The sequence below is a fragment of the Poromitra crassiceps genome (genome assembly GCF_964638095.1).
Source record: "Poromitra crassiceps genome assembly, chromosome: 1".
Classification (NCBI taxonomy): domain Eukaryota; kingdom Metazoa; phylum Chordata; class Actinopteri; order Beryciformes; family Melamphaidae; genus Poromitra; species Poromitra crassiceps.
The window spans coordinates 92171931-92190706 of record NC_139623.1 but is presented as its reverse complement, the minus strand read 5'-3'; the positions used below and the strand labels follow the sequence as shown (position 1 = coordinate 92190706).

Here is an 18776-nt window from a genome sequence, read left to right as displayed (position 1 = left end):
CACAGCACACCCACACATGAAGCTGACATAGGCTACTGCTCTTATTATCACAAGATCATTTCGCCAGTTTGCTTTAATGTGCGCGAATGATTAGATTATGCCCGCTGGAACATTAAGCAACGTGTGTACACCTCGCATTGAGAGTGTCGCGGAAAATGACTGCACCCGTTTCTCACTAGTATCCGCTAAAACGCATACCGCTCTTCTGACAGGCTAGAAAGTGGTGAAATCTCCGCGACGACGGGGTCGCGCTTATACCGGCACGGTGCCTTTCTCACATGCAGGCATTAGACCACATACCGGTCATTTTGCGGTACAAAGCGCATGTGGGAAAAGGGCTTAGGTCTGTACCCGTGTCATGTGGCTGGTGCAAACAACAGCCACGAAGTTAGGCATAGCAGTGCCACCTAAAACAGGAAGTTGGGTCGTTCTGCCTTCAGAGTAAAAGCATACATTGTGTCACTTATGACAAAAAAATATTTTTTGAGCTGTGCAGGGCAACAAATGGTTAGAGAATTATAATAGTATTAAAAAAATCTAATCGAAAATCAAATTTTGAGAGAAAAAATCTGATATATATATTTGTTTGCTGATCCGAAAAATCCGTGATCCGTGGCTCAAAATCCGTCACGCGATCCGATCCGTGGGTTTTCTGATCCGTGCCAGCCCTAATGTTGTTGTCCAGTTACAGCAGCCTGCTGTAGGCTAGCACGCTGCAAACTATGGAATAGAATTTCTGGAGTGGAGGCGTGTCTCATGTTAGGTTGGACTCAGCGCGAGCCATGCTGGATCGGCACACACGGCACCTGGATTGGCAATATCCGATCCGTGAATTACGTCAGTATCGGCACCCGATACCGATATTGGATTGGACCGGTTCCATCCCTAATAACAATACACTGCAAGCAAGGTCTTCCACATCCGTAGGCCTAAACTATATGTCTCTATCTTTCCAGAGCTATTTGCTCATTTATATTGTCGTCATATCAATCAGGTCTCTTTGCTAGTATTGCACTGGTAGCTTGTTGAGATTTATAAAATACTAGCTGCGAGGTCAATATCCCCCAAAGAATTGCTATAGCAGATCAGAGTCCTATGCAAATGAACATAGGGGAAGTACCAGGCTATGTGATAGCAGAGTTCACAGCTCCACCAACAGACAGACCACACCACAGTGCAGATCATTTAGTTCAATGTTCACATATTCACTTGCAGATACAGAAGCAGATAAACTGATGACTGCAGACACTGCCTCCGACTCAAATCTCATAGATCAAATGGTGCAGGCAGGCAACTCCACCCTACGGTACTTCTCAAACAGTGTTAGGCCTTGTGACCTTAAGCCCAAGTAATGCCTTGACGCAACACCAGAAAATGCAACCGCACCCATGCTCACAAACCTAGACAATTGTGACCGAGCTGATGGAATTAAAATGTTAATTCTCTTATAAAGAGAAGCATTTGCTGTCAACTGCCTCTTGTGTCGTCTTTTCACAAATCATTTCAAAGACGACGGCGGCGGCATGGTCAAACTGTTTCTGGTATTTGCCCATTTTAACCTCCTGAATGATATCTTAAAGCAGCTACGAGCAAGATTTTCGATTGTTATTAAACAGTCTAAATTTAATATCGATGCATCACATCTTACCTGTAATAGTAGACGATACCAACGCAGAGTAGTCTCGCTTGAACCCCGAGTGAATCGGCCAGTGTTAGTCTGTCTGTGGCCAGGGCAGATCAGGAAGTGAAATGAAACGGTTTGCAGCAGCCACTTAGGCCATAACCACAAAATAACTTCCAAAAAACCTGTTACAATATAACGAGAGATGTTCGCGAGAGTAGCAAGCCCCTGCATGGCGTTCTCCTTGTTTATGGTCTGTTGCTAGGCAGAGCGAAACAGCGGAAGCAGGCAGCTGCGTTTCACTTCCGGGTTTCACTTCCGGGTTTATCCGGTCCGCCGGTAGGCAGAGAGATGACGCGAGGTTAGACAGACACAGTCTCTATAATCATCGAGAGCAATCTCCGATTCACACGGCTTTGGTCTCAGCTACTATTATAGGTAAGATGTGATGCATCGATATTGTAATTATACTGTTTAATAACAATCGAAAATCTTGCTCGTAGCTGCTTTAAATTGCATCATCTCCACTCTGGTTGTTACATAATGAAACAACAGATTATGTAAGATGAATAATGGGGGTCTTCCACACCACATCTACAGAGTTGAGAGGATTTCCTATAGTGGATGAAAATAGGCAGAATCACCACAAAGAAACCTCTTAAAATTTTAAAGCATTTGCTGTGCTCAGTTTTATTTAATGACAGTCATTATTGGTTAATAATAACAATAATGATAATAATGATATTCATTATTATTATTATTATTAATAGCCAGTTAGCCTCAAGGCAGCCAGGTAGGCGATCTACCTGTCGATCTCCTCACCTGTTACTACCAGGCCAAGCAGGAGTCTCTGCTCCTCTGTGGAAACATCGATGCTTTGCACAGTCATTAGGGATAGGTAGTACCATGAGCCGGTGTGGGTGTAAGATTACATTACATTACGTAATTTGGCAGACGGTTTTATCCAAAGCGACTTACAATAACACATTTTTGTCAGCAATAGGGCAAACAACTATGCAACACAGTCTATGACACCTACATCTTCTGAAGGAATAGTGGTACAAGTTTAGCTTTTTTTAAGAGAGAGAGAAAGAAGTTAGTTCAAGAAGGGCCCAGATGGAGCCTGAAAAGGTGAGTCTTTAGTCTTTTCCGAAAGATCGGCAGTGATTCGGCCGTCGTGACCGAAGATGGAAGCTCGTTCCACCATTGAGGTGCCAGGGACGAGAAGATCTACTCCCCTACCGGATGTGCTCGGCTCGGGCTCATGATGCTACTGCAGATGCAGAAGAAGCTCTCACAACATTTATTTTCAAAAAGTAAGGCTTGTGTTTATGAGAAATGGTACTGTACACTCTAATCCTGATCATTGAAAGTTTGTATGATTCATATTTTTTATGTATTAATGTTCCCAAATGTCTGATAACATCAGTAGCTTAATTTGTTAGCTAATCTAAAGCTGTCGGACATTTTGGGCATGTTAATCCCACGTGCCTGACGTACAACCAATCACAATGCATGAAGCCGTGATGTAATTTGTACCGCGAGCCGATCTTGTACAGTAGGCGGGCCGATCTTACACCCACACCGGTATTAATTTGGTACCGGTTCCTGATTGGTCAGTACTGGAGTATAGGGCTGGCACGGATCAGAAAACCCACGGATCGGATCGCGTGACGGATTTTGAGCCACGGATCATGGATTTTTCGGATCAGCAAAAAAAAAAATCTCAGATTTTTTCTCTCAAACTTAGATTTTAGATTTGATTTTTAAATACTATTATACTTCTCTAACCATTTGTTGCCCTGCACAGCTCAAAAAAAAAAAATCTCATAAGTGACACAATTTATGCTTTTACTCTGAAGGCTAGGGATGCACCGATTGCCATTTTCTTGGCCGATTCCGATTTCCGATTTTTGAATAGTCTGACTTGCCGATACCGATTTTTGCCGATTCCGATTTTTTTTTCTAAAAACAACAATTGACAGCTTACACAAACGTTTTTGTAACTTTGTTTAAAAATTAAGATTCATAGAACAATTCTTACATCTAATGGGGATCCAAATAAACAAATAAACAATTCTTATCATTTGCATGAAGTAGGACCTTCTCACTCAAACACTCAAAATAAAAGTGTTCCAGGTTAGGCTACTGGACAGAGCTTTTTTGTGCAAATACAATGAATACAAAAATTTAATTAAATCCAATAGCCTATATCCCACAGCTATCATGCATTTACTTTTCCAAAAGAAAACAGGTGCAACAGAACATCAAAATGATCCATGGACAAGGAGTTTATAGACTGGCTCCAGACCAGTCCTCTTGAGTAGAGGGGAAATGAGTTTATGAGTTACAGTAACGATCTTCAGTCTGAATATCAGGCGGAGTTTACACACAGTCCGAAGTTTGGTATGCGTATTTTTATCTGCCATCCGAAAAAATATCGTCACGCACAGAAAACGTTGCACACTTGTGAGTCCGATGCATTTTTATTATTATGTCCGTCGTTCTCATGTCGTTCTATTTGCAATACGAAACAAATAGTCTCTCCTGTATCCACGTCACGTTACAACATGACTTGACAGGCTGAGGCAGCAGCGCTGATGTGGAATGGAAAAGCAGGTCGGGGAATGGTTATCATACTGGACACAATGCTCGCGTTCACCTCGCCAAGCCGGCTGTGCGCGGTGGCGGGTTGCTGGAGCACCGCTTCCCGGGGAGGGAGAGCAGAGAGAGAGGGGCCAGTGAGGTGAAGCGAGCCGCTCTGACTGGACTCCAGCCGAGCGGGACTCGGCCGCATCTCTGTCTCCACGGCTTATTTTCGACTTGCATGTGTGACAAACTGCGAGCTTTGTCTACTTCACTGACGGTGAAAAAAATCCACAACGAGGAAGGTATGCTGGCGTGTGTGGTGTGGTGGCTGGGTGCCTGTCTCGGTGCTTTGGGGTGCGCGCACGTCAAGTGAAAATCGGCTCACAGAATCGGCTATTTAGAGTGACCGGAACAGATCACCGATCGAGGCCGATCACGTGAAAATCGGCCATTTCCGGTCACGTGCCGATCGATCGGTGCATCCCTACTGAAGGCAGAACAACCCAACTTCCTGTTTCAGCGTGGCGCTGCTATGCATAACTTCCTGGCTGTTACTTGCTAACTGCAGTCACTAGACATGGGTGGTACAGACCGGGTGAGTCTGGAAAGCTACTCGGTGGCCCCATGTGTTGTTTTGTTCTTATGTGTCCTAAAGGCAACATTTCACCGTCCGGTGATAATGTGTTCGTGAAAAGTGTGCGCGTGTGTGTGTGTTGTGGCTCTCGTTATCTTGTGCAGCCCGCAACATGCTGCTCGCATTCCTGTGCTTTTTCAGCGGGGAGAAGGGTTGAGGAAGCTCACTTGTGCTTGCCATGATGATGCCTGTCTGTGTCTGGCTGCACTGCAGGTGTTCTCATACACTAATGTTAAACGTTAAATGAAACGAAAGGGGGGGGGGGGGGGGGGTCCGCGGACCATGGATGTTCCGAACCGTGTTCCGAACCGTGGGGGCTGATCCGTACGGGTCACGGATTATCCGTGATCCGTGCCAGCCCTACCGGAGTATAAATAAGGTCCTGGACGTTCGGGGCTGCTATTGTTTTGTTTTGTTTTGTTGTTTTTTACCGTCTCCTAATGATGACGAAGCGTCATCAGGCGATTACATTTGACGTTGCGTGTTTACACTCCTATACTGTCACTATTGCGAGAGCTAAAATATTTAAAATACCAATAGTATATTTGGAAGAAAAATTGTTTCATGATACAAGGCTGAATATTGCGCTGTTGAATCACACAACAGTAGGGGTGTCACGATACACTCAGTTCACGATACGATACGTATCACGATACTGGGTTCACGATAACGATACGATACGATACGATTTTAACAATATTTTTTTAAACTTGAATAATGACAATATATGACTGGAAAAGTAGTATTTTATTTGAAATGCACAAATACAAAACATGCTGTTGTGGGAAATTGTTATTACAATAACAACTAGAAAAAACATGAGATTGGAGATAAGGCTTATCTTGAAATAGAATGAGTTACACCGTCACTTAGATTTACTTTGAACTAAAAGGTTTCTCAGCAGTATAAATTCTCATTATGCATCTTCAGTTTTTCTTCAAACTCAAACAACAAGACTTTTCTTAGTCTATTTTTTATGCATCTTCAGTTTTTCAGTAAACAGTTTTGCCAGAAACTCAATTGAATGGTTTCTCTCCTGTATAACTTCTCATGTGTCTCTTCAGAGACTTGTTCAACTGAACTACTTTCCACACATTGAACTTCAACAAACAAAGACGTTTCTTTGTCTACTTTTGAAAAAAAAAAAAAAAAAAATTCACGATATGAGATTTCATCTCAACGATACATATCGTGACGTTTTACTATCGCGAAATTTCGTGGGACGATATATTGTGACACCCCTACACAACAGAGTCTGAAAGATGACGCAAGTGACCACCGGAATGTCAATATTCTCTTAATTGTATTATATGATCTAATTTGATATCTTATAAATATATCATCTATATATAGATAGATTTATAGATAGCCTATATACAGTTGGATCTGATCAGTGTTGTAGCTCCATTACTGATGTAAAATGTTATTTTAGGGGTAAAAAAAAATCTAAGGAAATATTGAATACTAAAAATCTGGCCCTCACAAACACAACAAAGAAAACATCATCATGCAATCAAATCTGTTTGAAAAGTCTGCAGGTGATTGACTATTGACTAGGCTATTAGAATACATTCACTTTAGTAAATGTAATATCCAATTGATTTCATGTTCTGCCATGTTCACATGCGTTTTTTTTGCTTTCGGCCGGTGCCGTGCGCCATGACGTAAACCAGGTCTATTCAACCGGCGGCCCGCGGGCCGGATACGGCCCGTTTGAATTTTGATCCGGCCCGCCAGAGTTAAAAAAAAAAAAAAAAAAAAAAAAAAAAATTGGGGTGGGGGACAAAGATCTATGACTGGCCCGGGAGAAGCTTTTTTATTTTATTTTTCCTTGTTTGTTACATTACAGTGTTTGATTTTCATCATAATCTGGTTTTCCATAATAATAATAATAAGTTGAGTGAGTGAGAAAAGGAGAAGATACTGAATAATGACATCACAACAGTATAATCCTAATGTTAATTTAAAATTAAATATTCTTCTAAATATGGATAAAAGTCCAAAAAACATCAAATTTTCTTCGACGCTGCCCGAGATTCCATTCCTTACAGCACCCCATACTTAATAATAGTTCCAGCACGGCTGCGAAAATGTGGTGGCGGGTTGTGTCAAGTGTACATATAATGGCTCGGGGAACGGTCCGGCCCCTTAGGTTTCTGACAATGTGGCCCCCTGAACAATTTAGTTGAATAGCCCTGACGTAAACTGTCCGGGCGCTGCCTCGCAATCACAGTTTAGTTCTGCCTTTTCGTTCCGTCAACATCACGGTACAACGTTAAAAAAAATCGATTATTGACATTTGTGAATCGATTCATAATCGTCCACGTCCGCATCTCGATGCATCCAAGAATCGATTTTTTTTTCCCCCACCCCTACAACATGGGTACATCTCATGTTTTCAGAGCTGTTGAGGATTACCATAATAAGGAGAACGTCTATTTTCATAATTTCCAACACACTAAAATCGGTAGGTATTAGTCGCAAAAATCCCATATCAGTCAGGCTCTAGTACCACCTCCACCTCATTTTGAGGCAGGAAAAACCCTGTCAGTGTAAATGAAGCCAATTTGGCTAAATCTGGGATCTGCTTCCCTATTCTGTTTCAAGCAGACACATTTCATTTCTCCTCCCATGCCAGCCTCCCTTCTCCTTTTAAACCTTCAAAGCACCTTTTTTCTCTCCAGCATACAGGAGGGAAACTAGATCCTTTCAGACACACGTCCAACAACAGAACAGCCCAGGTCTAATGCTTGTATATTACAGAACACAAAAGCCCTCCCTCACTCTCAATGACTTGTAATGTAGCACGACTGATAACCCATTCTGCAGGCCAGGCGCCATCAACACAGACACACACATCATCAACTCTATCCTCAAAAAACACCAGGCTATCCACCTTATTTTTGAATGCACCGCTGTAAAATAATTATGGGTGCAAAGTCCGGTTCATTTGTGAATCGTGGACTCTAATTTTAAATCCAACTAGTGCAGATAAGTTAAAAACTCAACTAGCAATAGCCATACATTGACAGCCTAAGGAACCTGTAATAACCAGACTCAAGAAAAGCTCCTTCGGTGTCACTCAACTATAGTTGGGTTTCCATCCAAATGTATCGCACATTTTAACTGAATTTCCAGAAAATCGGCAAAAGAAAATGCGAAATAATGCGCGTTTCCATCCACTGCTATCATGCAAATGATAGAGCTGTCAATCACCTCGTGTTTGAGGCTGTCTGCCTCTGCTGATCTGCTGCTAGACCCGATACATGCGTCGTCTTGGAGGCAGGCAGTGACAAAGCTCTATAAAACACATCTAATGTTATCTATATATGAAATTGAGTATGTGGACTTTGTTTGTTTGTTTCAAGTTCTGTGTTCGGCCACAGCTATGCCGTTTTACGTGCGATCAGGATTTTTTAATTAGGCTATTAGCTAATGATGTGATGTCATCAGTGATGAGGTCATCAGTGATGATGTCAAAAGTGATGTCATAAAGGCGCACACTCACAAGGAGGCATTGTGACAAGACTGATCAGTGATGTCACACACAGACGATGTCAGTGATATCATAATGGGGCACACACACAAGGAGGCATTGTGACATCACTGATGCTATAACATTTAGTGAGCAACACATACACACGTGCGAGGGTCAAGTTATAGTCAAGTTTCCTGCTGGATGTCATTACATTATTAACTCATTGAGTGCCAGCCACTTTTGGAGAACGGACGCTCCCAGTGCCAGAGATTCAGAGCGTTTTCAGTGATTTCTCGAGGCCCACAGAATATTGTGTGATATTACTATGTAAACACTGAACACGCACAAAGAACGAGGAGACTCTCTTCTATCATCTGCAAAAAAAAGTTTATTGATACCATTTTCCGTTCATTAGTTATGAGCCGGAGAAGATAGGTTGTTTTGAGCAAAAAGACACGTTTCAAATTAGAAGCTGAGATATTCCGCCTTTTGTGAAATGAAGCATTTCAAGCACATTCACTGAGTCTGAAGCTAATATTTTCTGATGTAGTGACGTGGTGTAGTTGTGTGGTGCCCTGCGTGCCCCCCCCCCCCCCCCCCCCCCCCTCAGCTGCAAACTCCTCCCCACACTAACACACAGCCTAACACGCACCCAGTCTATTTTCGGAGCGCTCCGTTTTTGTGCGCCGGCTCCCAGCGCGACACGGAAATGCCAAACCGGACTGCAGGGAAAGGTTTTGCCCTTCGGCGTCGGGTGCTGCCTTTCTGGCGGCTAATCGTGTGGAGAAACTATGCAGACAGACAGACAGAGGCAGAGGGGCTCAGTTGTGGGCGCGGATTGACTGCTGTTCGCAGCCAACGTCAGCTCCAGACAGAGCAATCTATATGGCTCTGGCTGCAGCATGAGCGGTTTCTCTTTCATCACGGGGCTTTTTCCTGCTGTTTTCCGGACCTTTCTCTAATCTGGAGAGCACTGTCGCCACCTAATGAGTCCGTAAAATAGGTTATACACCTTCAATAGCTACAATATTTGTACAGGAGATGCCTGAGGCTTTGATCCACGTCCCACCGTCAAAAAACGAATTGACGAACATACTCGTCCTTGGCACTCTACGTTAGTATCTGAATTGACGAACATACTCGTCCTTGGCACTCTACGTTAGTATCTGAATTGACGAACATACTCGTCCTTGGCACTCAATGAGTTAATATCTTACCTGGATAAGCTCAAATGATGTTTATGTTATCAGTCTGACTTGGAAGCACTCTCTGCTGGCCGAGCAGCTGCACAATGGCCCGCAGCACCTCTCGAGCATACGTGCACGAGCTGCAAAGCTCTAGCTGGCGCAGCGAATTTCGACTAGTGTTTTTGCTAGAAATACCCATCCCTAATGGAAACCCAACTTATGAGAAGGTTGGCTTCTGTCTGATTTAAGTACCCCTTTTTGAATGTGGCACTTGTCTGTGTGGATATCAGCCATGTCATCCATCATAAGTGGACTGGACACCAACAACCAAAAATTGCACTCAAATCTGAGTGCAATGAGGGATCTGAAAAATCAAAAAATAATAAGGTCCCGTCTCTGTGCCGGACCTGGCTCTGAGGGAGGTCCAGCTCACCAGCTAGAGACATGAGACAGAGAAATAAGAGATCAGACAGAGATCAGCACAGCAGACAAGAACAGAATAACTAAACTCATGCGTTAGGCGAGCTCCACCTCTGGGACTGAACTGGACAAAATCCAGCAGGTGGCAGAGCGGAGAATGCTCTCAAAACTTCACTCCATAATGAGCAATCCTGCTCACCCACTCCATGCCTGGAGGTGGTTCGGCTGAGCACCTTCAGTCGTAGGCTGATCTCACCCAGGTCAGGTGCAGGACTGAACGTTACAGGAAGTCCTTCCTATTACCTGGCATTAGGCTTTTTAATTTGCACAGTAAATATACCATATGCTGTGTATATGTATGTATATATATATACAGTATATACACATATATAATATATATATATATCTATATCTTTGTATGTATGTGTGTATATGTATGTATGTATATATGTGTGTATATTAGGGATGGGCATTTTAAGCAATTTAAATACTCGAGTACTCTCCTTCTATTATGAACGAGTGAACGAGTGCTCGAGTACTCGTGCGGGCGGGGGGGGGGGGGGTCTGTGTGATTACTATGGTAATGACTGAGCAGGGGTAATCTGCTGTGTATGATGGGGCTGTTCAAACATAAAGTTTGCATTTTTGCATGGAAAAAGCGCTACCTGGAGCATTTTTTGTCAGGAGAGGGACTGACTGTGATATTAGGTGACGCTAAGCTAACATCTAAAGCCTACCTCAGACAGTATCTCCGATGGTTGGATGGATGGCATTAGCGCTTTGGAGCAGACAAGTTGTGAAACAAGCGAAGGCATTTCCAATACATGTCCATTGTCCAGTATCATCCATTCTACTTTATGATCACTGTTACACTAACGTAAATCCACGGATTACAAGGTCCGGTGTTCTGCCAAAAAGTGAAAACTGACCAGTGTGATTAATGTTACAGCTGCAGCTGAATAGTGATCACCATGAAGCGATTGTCTCCCAAAAAGTGATTCTTTCTCCACATTTCTTGTGACTAACGTTATGGGAAACGACAGTGTAGTCAGTAAACTAGTGCACAGTTTTGAATGGGTTTTATCGGGCGTGCGCTATGAAGAAGCGTGCGTCTCATTCGGGAGAATATCTCCAGCCACCATTATCCGGGATGAGCTGGAAAACTTCTGGTTAAAACTTTCAAAATAATGTTACTTAAACAAAAGTAAATGGCTTATTGATGCACGTTGGAGGAGAAAAGGTATTTCAACGAATGAAGCAGCAAACCTTGTATCAAAATACTCGCTGTGATGTTATGGCGTGAAACTGTGGCTGTAACGCATTACTCAAAATAAATAAGGTTACGTTACAATACGCGTTTTATTTTGAAAGCAACAAAGCGGATGACGTACTTGTACATTCCGGATGACTTGACGCCCGTGCAGTTCATGCTGCCAGATCCACATGACGATGCGTGCGTAGATCTTCTAGACCATTTTTAAAGGGGTGGGGAGTGGGGCGAGTACCCGAACAGCAGAAACATAACTCGAGTACTGACGTTATGAACAAGTGCTCGAGTACCCGAGTACCCGCGCCCATCCCTAGTGTATATACAGTACATATGTATCTGTGTGTGTGTGTGTGTGTGTGTGTGTGTGTGTGTGTGTGTGTGTGTGTGTGTGTGTGTGTGTGTGTGTGCGTGTGTGTGTATACAGTATATACATATATATTTAGTCATATGGGTAGCATGGTTGTGCGGGGTAACCTTTAGTTGGTGTGTATTTTTATTATTTTATTTATTTATTTTATTACTTTTTTGTAATATACGTTTTAGTTTAGATACTACTACTTAATACTTTTTCACCAAACACTCAACATAACAGGGGGCGGAAAAAATATGATGCAAGTCTCTATTTAAGACGTAGCTTATTGGCAACATCACATAGGCTATAGGTCACACAATATTAGGCTATATAAGGAATTTATTTATCTGGCATATTTTCAGCCGGCCACTTGAACCAGTGACCTTTTAATTTGCTGGCCCACAGCAACAAATACCGGCTAAAAGCCGGCAATTGCCGGCTAACGGAATCCCTGATGCCTAGCTACATGTTTCAGTGTCAGTTTTTGTCTCCTATTGTTGTCCTGACTGTTGAATGTGGCTGCATCATGTGACACATCAATTTCCTGCAAATGATCAATAAAGTATCTATCTATAAGCACTAATGGAGCTGTTTTTCTGATGCTGTTCGCTGCATGATTAACACAGCACAAACTAAAAGCACAGGCTAACTATCAACGGGCAGACTGCCTCCTGCTTGTCCCCGACTCTTTGCTGCCAGATCTAATAGCTCCATCCAGCGCTTCTAAAGGAAAAGAGGGAATATTAATTAGCCACATCAAAAGGACACATCAGAGAGAGGAAGCGTGAGGGAGCGTGATAGAAAGAGAACAAACTAGGGCTGGCACGGATCAGAAAACCCACGGATCGGATCGCGTGACGGATTTTGAGCCACGGATCACGGATTTTTCGGATCAGCAAAAAAATATATATCAGATTTTTTCTCTCAAAATTAGATTTTCGATTAGATTTTTTTAATACTATTATAATTCTCTAACCATTTGTTGCCCTGCACAGCTCAAAAAATATTTTTTTCTCATAAGTGACACAATGTATGCTTTTACTCTGAAGGCAGAAAACCCAACTTCCTGTTTTAGGTGGCACTGCTATGCCTAACTTCGTGGCTGTTGCTTGCACCAGTCACATGACACGGGTACAGACCTACAAACCAGACCAGGTCAGTCTGGAAATATAACGTTGATGCTACGTTAAGCTACTCAGTGGCCCCACGTGTTGTTTTGTTGTTATGTGCCCTAAGGCAACATTTCACCGTCCGGTGATAATTGTGTTTGTGAAACGTGTGTGTGTGTGTGTGTGTGTGTGTGTGTGTGTGTGTGTGTGTGTGTGTGTGTGTGTGTGTGTGTGTGTGTTGTGGCTCTCGTTATCTTGTGCAGCGCGCAACACGCTGATCGCATTCCTGTGCTTTTTCCGAGGTGTTGAAATAAGGTGTGTGACGCTGTCTTTAGTAGCCACTAGCCACAGCCTTCAGAGATACTTTACAGCGGCGGGATGAGGAAGCTCACTTGTGCTTGCCATGATGATGCCTGGCTGTGTCTGGCTGCGCTGCAGGCGTTCTCATACACTAACGTTAAACGTTAAATGAAATGAAGGGGAGGGGGGGGGGGGTCCGCGGACCATTGACGTTACGAACCGCGTTCCGAACCGTGGGGGCTGATCCGTACGGGTCACGGATTATCCGTGATCCGTGCCAGCCCTAGAACAAACAGGGTAGCGAACGGGTGCTACAACTGTTAGCTCTCCTGCGATCCTCTTTAAAGATAAGCTACGGCAGCAACCTTGCGGTGAGGTCGTGGGTTTGCAGAAGAGGGAGATGTCAAACGGTAACCAGAAAAAGCTGTAAGGCCCTGTTCTAAAGGCTCACTGGCTGTCATCTTCCTGAATGCTTGACAACCTCTTGGAGTTTCTTTAGTGTGACGTCTGAAAAATGTGCGACTACTTCAGTACATTTCAGATTAAATGTGTTTGAATGTCTGCACATAGCCAAGTGTAGCAGACTAGATTCAAAATCTAGTTTCCTGTACTGTACATTTACCAGTCAGCCAAAGGTGCTACTTCCACTCCATACTTGCAGGAGCACACACATTGACACATATACTACACACTCACAACACACACACTACTAGGGCTTACAAGGTAGCAAGGGCGAGTGATAGTACAATGAATTAATGCATTAATAAATCAATGACTTTCATTAGATATTATATTTTCAGACAGCGGCATAAAAGAAACACTGGTGGACTCTCGACTAAGCAAAGCCTTCACGCCTACAAGAACAGAACAACCCAACTTCCTGTTTTAGCTTGCCGCTGCTATGCCTAACTTCCTGGGTGTTGCTTGCTAACCTGCAGTCACTTGACACTGGTGGATTTGACTCACTCGGTGCTCTGTTGGAGGGATACTCTTGGTTCGATGACTCTTGCCTGTAGCGTGTGTCTCTAGAGCTAAGCGACCACCCGTGCATTTCCACGGGCAGGTTTGAGGAGTAGTTAAGAATAACGTCAGATAAATACTCTCTCTAGGCTAACGTTAGCTACCAAGGCAAGTAACATGGCTAATTAGCTAACACCAGCTATCTTTCTCCTTTAACTTAAGTTGACGGAGCGAACGTCGCTCTACAGCAGGTCGTTATCAAAACGTATTGCACTGAAGAGAAGTAACATTAGATAATGACAAAAGACTCCTCCAACCTGGCAGTGGAAAATTATGCACAAACTTTGTGTGTGACTGTGTGTGTGTGTGTGTGTGTGTGTGTGTGTGTGTGTGTGTGTGTGTGTGTGTGTGTGTGTGTGTGTGTGAGAGAGGGACAGAAACACTCAGCACAGGGGCAGAGGCTGTGTAACACTCAGCACAGGGGCAGAGGCTGTGTGTGTGCGTGTGTCCTATGTGTGAGACAGAGTGGGGGTGTTTGTATGTGTGAATGCATTAACATTGAAACAAACATTATTTGTGTCCAGTGTTCACCCTATTTTACAAAAGAGAAGCATGTATTTGATATTATGATGTTTTAGTTTTACATAAAATTAATTAGATTAACTAAATCGTTTACATTTATAATTACATTACCGGTACATAGAATATTTTTACTCACTGACTTTTTCATGTATACACGAGACTTTACAAAATGTTTGGTCACGGAAATTTGGTTTAAAGTCATGGAAAAGTCATGGCAATCCATTGGTCAAAATGTGTATGAACCCTGAAGGGTTAAATCGAGCATTTATGAGAGATTTCAAAAATATTGAGATATATATCGTGTATCGCGATATAGCCAAAAAATATCGCGATATTCTTTAGAGGCCATATCGCCCAGCCCTAGTTGTACTTCACTCAAGTTCATGCTGACAATTCATGTTGTCATAAGTGCGATAAATCATTCACTAGCAACGGTGGAAACACAAGCAATTTGTCTAAACACTTCAACACATCAAATAGGTACAAACGGAGAAATGCACAGTTTTCGACAAGCTAGCTCACACGACTTCATCATCTGTCAATAATGACCCGGTTGAGGTTACCCATGATACACGGACCCACCTTGTCATCAGGTAGGACTGTGTGAACATGGATGATTAAGACAAGAGTAGTAAACATTATCCAGCTGTTTGGGTGTGTTACTAATCAAAAATCCAGTCTGAACTAAATCAACAGAGCATCATCTCTCAGTTGACCTAAAGAAATGTTACTTCCAGAGCAGGGGAGGATATTTAGTGATTTGGGGGCAAGTGCAGCAGACAGATACTGTTGTGCTTTATTTATGCTTTCCCTAGCTGAATGTTGGTATTGGCAGTGGTAGATTTAAATTCTTATATAATGCTGGATATTTAAATGAATAATAAAAACACACCTATTAAGATTTTGCAAGTTTTTTTTCTTTCTCCCCTTAAAAAAACGAAAAGAACCGACAACAACCAGCCCCATTGTTTTCGGGTTTTTTCTAAGAGTACCGTTAAAGTACCGGATCGATAAGCAGTATCGATAAGAGTAGTAGTATCATTAATTCCTTAACGATACCCATTCCTAACCACTGCCAAGATTTATATCGCCAGCTGGAGCAGAGCCGCCACTTAAAACCCACCTCACCTGCAGGGTTGCTCTATCGGCTAAACGGCCCGGCTTGGAAACTTTTAGACTGAAGAAAATGCCACTAGTTTGTGGATATTAGTGGGATTTTTGACCAGTCTGAAAGGGGCTTAAGGTTAGCTTTTGGAAACCACATGGAATGGAAGGCCATACATAAACAATTTAAGTCAAAATACAGCCAAGCTCCTTGACTCCTGGCTGTTTTGTGTCCTCCTCGCTCCTTATCTTGCAGTGAAAGTCTGCTTGCCGAACTGTCCAACTGTCAGCTGCAGTAATGTCTTAAGGCCCAATTATACTCGACGTTCAAGACGGAGACGGACAGAGCCTTCTGTCCGTACTCTGCGTTCATTTCGTGTGTTTTCTGTCCATCATCTGAAAGCTTATGGATACGCATGAAACGCAGCAAAACCACATACACACTCATGCATTTGACTCTCTACTAGGGATGGGACTCGATACCCGGGTCCAAATTTCTCAAAACCCGAAAATCAATAAGGTCCGACCTTATCGATACTGTTATCGAGTAGCGGCCGCTGCCCATTAATTCTCCCCCGTACCCAGCCTTTCCCCTCTCTGATCTGTGCGCTGAATTTGCTGTCAAGCGCCCTGTCACAGACTCAAGCCTGTGCTGCCGTGCCGACGTGAGTGACTGTAATAAAACTTGTAATTCGATTAAGGATTGGATCACGTGCATCACCCATGACGTGACATGCCCCCTGTTCGCATTTGATTAAGCTTGCGTTGGCCAGAGACCTTATTTGAAGCATCGCGCCAAAAACCCATTCAAAAATCCCATAGGCGAAAACAGTGAAGAACCCGGAAGTGTTAGCACCGATGTTTTCTGGACTCATTCCTGGGGCTCTCTATTATGGCAATCCTACAATATAACTTATAACTTATAACTTATAACTTATAACTAGGAACATTGTAGTGACAAAAGAATTATCAAGTCAAGGTCAGACACATGGTACGTCCCACTCCCTAGGGATAATAATACGGTGATTTTTTTTTTCATGAGCAAGACTATACGGGCCAAGAGAACAAACCTGGTCTTAACCCATTGATACCTGATGCAGCATTTGTGTGTGTATCCCTTTAAGACCGCAAAACCGCGTCTTAAAGGGATATGCACACAAATGAGGGATATACACGCAAATGCTGCATCAGGTATCAATGGGTTAAGCAAGAATAACCTATTGTGAGCAGGGGTCAGCTATCTACTACTTAAAGACAAAGCAAATACACTACACCTTAGCTCCTGCAATGATGAACTAATCACAGTCAGACGTCAGTGCTACCCATGTCTTTTAATGAAATAGTTAGAAAAACGTGCACTTCTGGTTACTGCAAAGCAACACTACAAATCTGTGCATATGTGATAGCAGAAATCTGTGTCAGCCAGGAGGACTTCAGCCTGTTAATGGTTAACCGTGGCTGCTTCTTTCCGGGTTCACTCCGCTGTCACCCACACAGCACCCAGCCTGACGTGACACCATTGTCCTCGCTTTCATTGTCCCCGTGCAATGCTGCACGTTATAATGGGCTAGACGCATGGACGTCAATTGGAAACGGTGAGGTGAGTCCAAATGTGATGTTAGGCTATTATATAGGATACTTTCTATCAATATAAGGGAGAGCAAAGATCCAGTAAAAATGGCCAGATAATCCATGAGGCCATTTACACCTGCCATTAACATGCGTTTTCTGTCATCAGATTGCAATCAGATTGTACTTGACCACATTAACCTGATTCAATTTACACCTGGTATTAACATGCGTTTTCTGCCATCAGATTGCAATCTTATGGCATAAATGGGTGTCCTCTCAATCCGCATAAAGTTGCTGTATCCAGATTGAGAGGACACATGGCATTTACACTTGTGTTCAATGTGTACACAATGCATCCCTGACCACCTCCGGAGGTGGTTTGGGCGATCAGATTGCAATCCTTCTTCAATGCGTTTTGGGGGTGTTTACACCTGTACTTTCAAGTGATAAAACACAATCTGATTGCAATCTGATGGCAGAAAACACATGTTAATGCCAGGTGTAAATGGCCTCTATGACACATCAAGGACCAGTGTTCCCCCCTAACAGTTCAGTGTGCCAGGTCAGGGAACCTAATGTATCACAGTCAATATCTTCCAGTCATTGCAGGTTTTGAAGTTTGTGGCGGATGCACGGACTTTGGAATACCTGACTGCTCTGCCTATATAACGTTATATTAATATAATGTGAATGCAATGTTGCAAACCGTTCACTTGACCCATGACAAAAGCAACTTCCCCCACGGTGCACCCAAGCCCTGTGCGTGTGTGCGTGCGTGTGTCCGTGTGTGGTGGGGGGCGGGGGGGGGGTGACAAGCAGCAACTCACCAAGGGTCAAACTCGTGGATGATGCTCTCGAAGCGAATGACAGCGAAGAGCCTGGCGCTGAAGCCGGCCAGCCAGGCCAGGAACAAGACGGTGAACGACAGCAGCGACTGCCAGCCGGCCGGCTGCGTCAGGCCGCCCGAGAGACCTCTCTCTCCGGCCCCGGTGCCTAGCTCCCCGGCCGCCACCACCGCGCTGCTGCTGCGGCCGTTCCCCGAGTACGACGACACTGCAGATTTGTGTTTGTTGTCGGAAACCGGGTGATGCTCCGCCATATTCTACGTTAGTCCCGTTGTGGCTAACGAGCAAGGCAAGCTAACCTATCTGGTAACACACAGCACAGGAAAGAAAGCCCCCCCCCGCTCCTCGTCCTTTCGCTGCCACGCTCCACTTCCGAAACCCCTCTCACCACCTTCCCTGCTCGCTACTCCGTGTATCCTGTGTGCTTCCTAACTTTCTGCCGACCGCAAAAGCAACAACGTTATCCCGACAGGAAGTCACATAGCAGCGGGTTTTAGTAGCGGCATACTGGTGTAGTGAGGCGGTGACACATGCGGCTGGAGAGCAGAGCAGTTCCTCCTCGCTTCCTTGGAAGGGGGCTGAAGGGGCGGGAGCCTCGCGAGGAGCAGGAAGCGCTATTAGCCTATCACAGCGAGACAGGTACGGCAAGAGGGACACCAGCCAATTGCGTGGCAGAGTACGTTTGACAGACAGAGTACGCCGACCAATGCAAAGATAGAGTATTTCCGACGCGAAGTTACGTTGGAGACGGTT

General features: G+C 43.9%; 1 protein-coding gene across 1 annotated transcript in view; it reads right to left on the bottom strand.

Annotated features, from left to right (window-relative positions):
- Positions 1–18453, bottom strand: part of LOC310786400 (dolichyl-diphosphooligosaccharide--protein glycosyltransferase subunit STT3B-like) — a 118539-nt gene extending 100086 nt beyond the window's left edge. Inside the window, exon 1 of the mRNA XM_083647606.1 lies at positions 18006–18453. Within this exon, the coding sequence (XP_083503732.1) occupies positions 18006–18277 (272 nt within the window). The 5' untranslated portion in view covers positions 18278–18453. The remainder of the gene's footprint in view (positions 1–18005) is intronic.
- Positions 18454–18776: the final 323 nt, after the last annotated feature.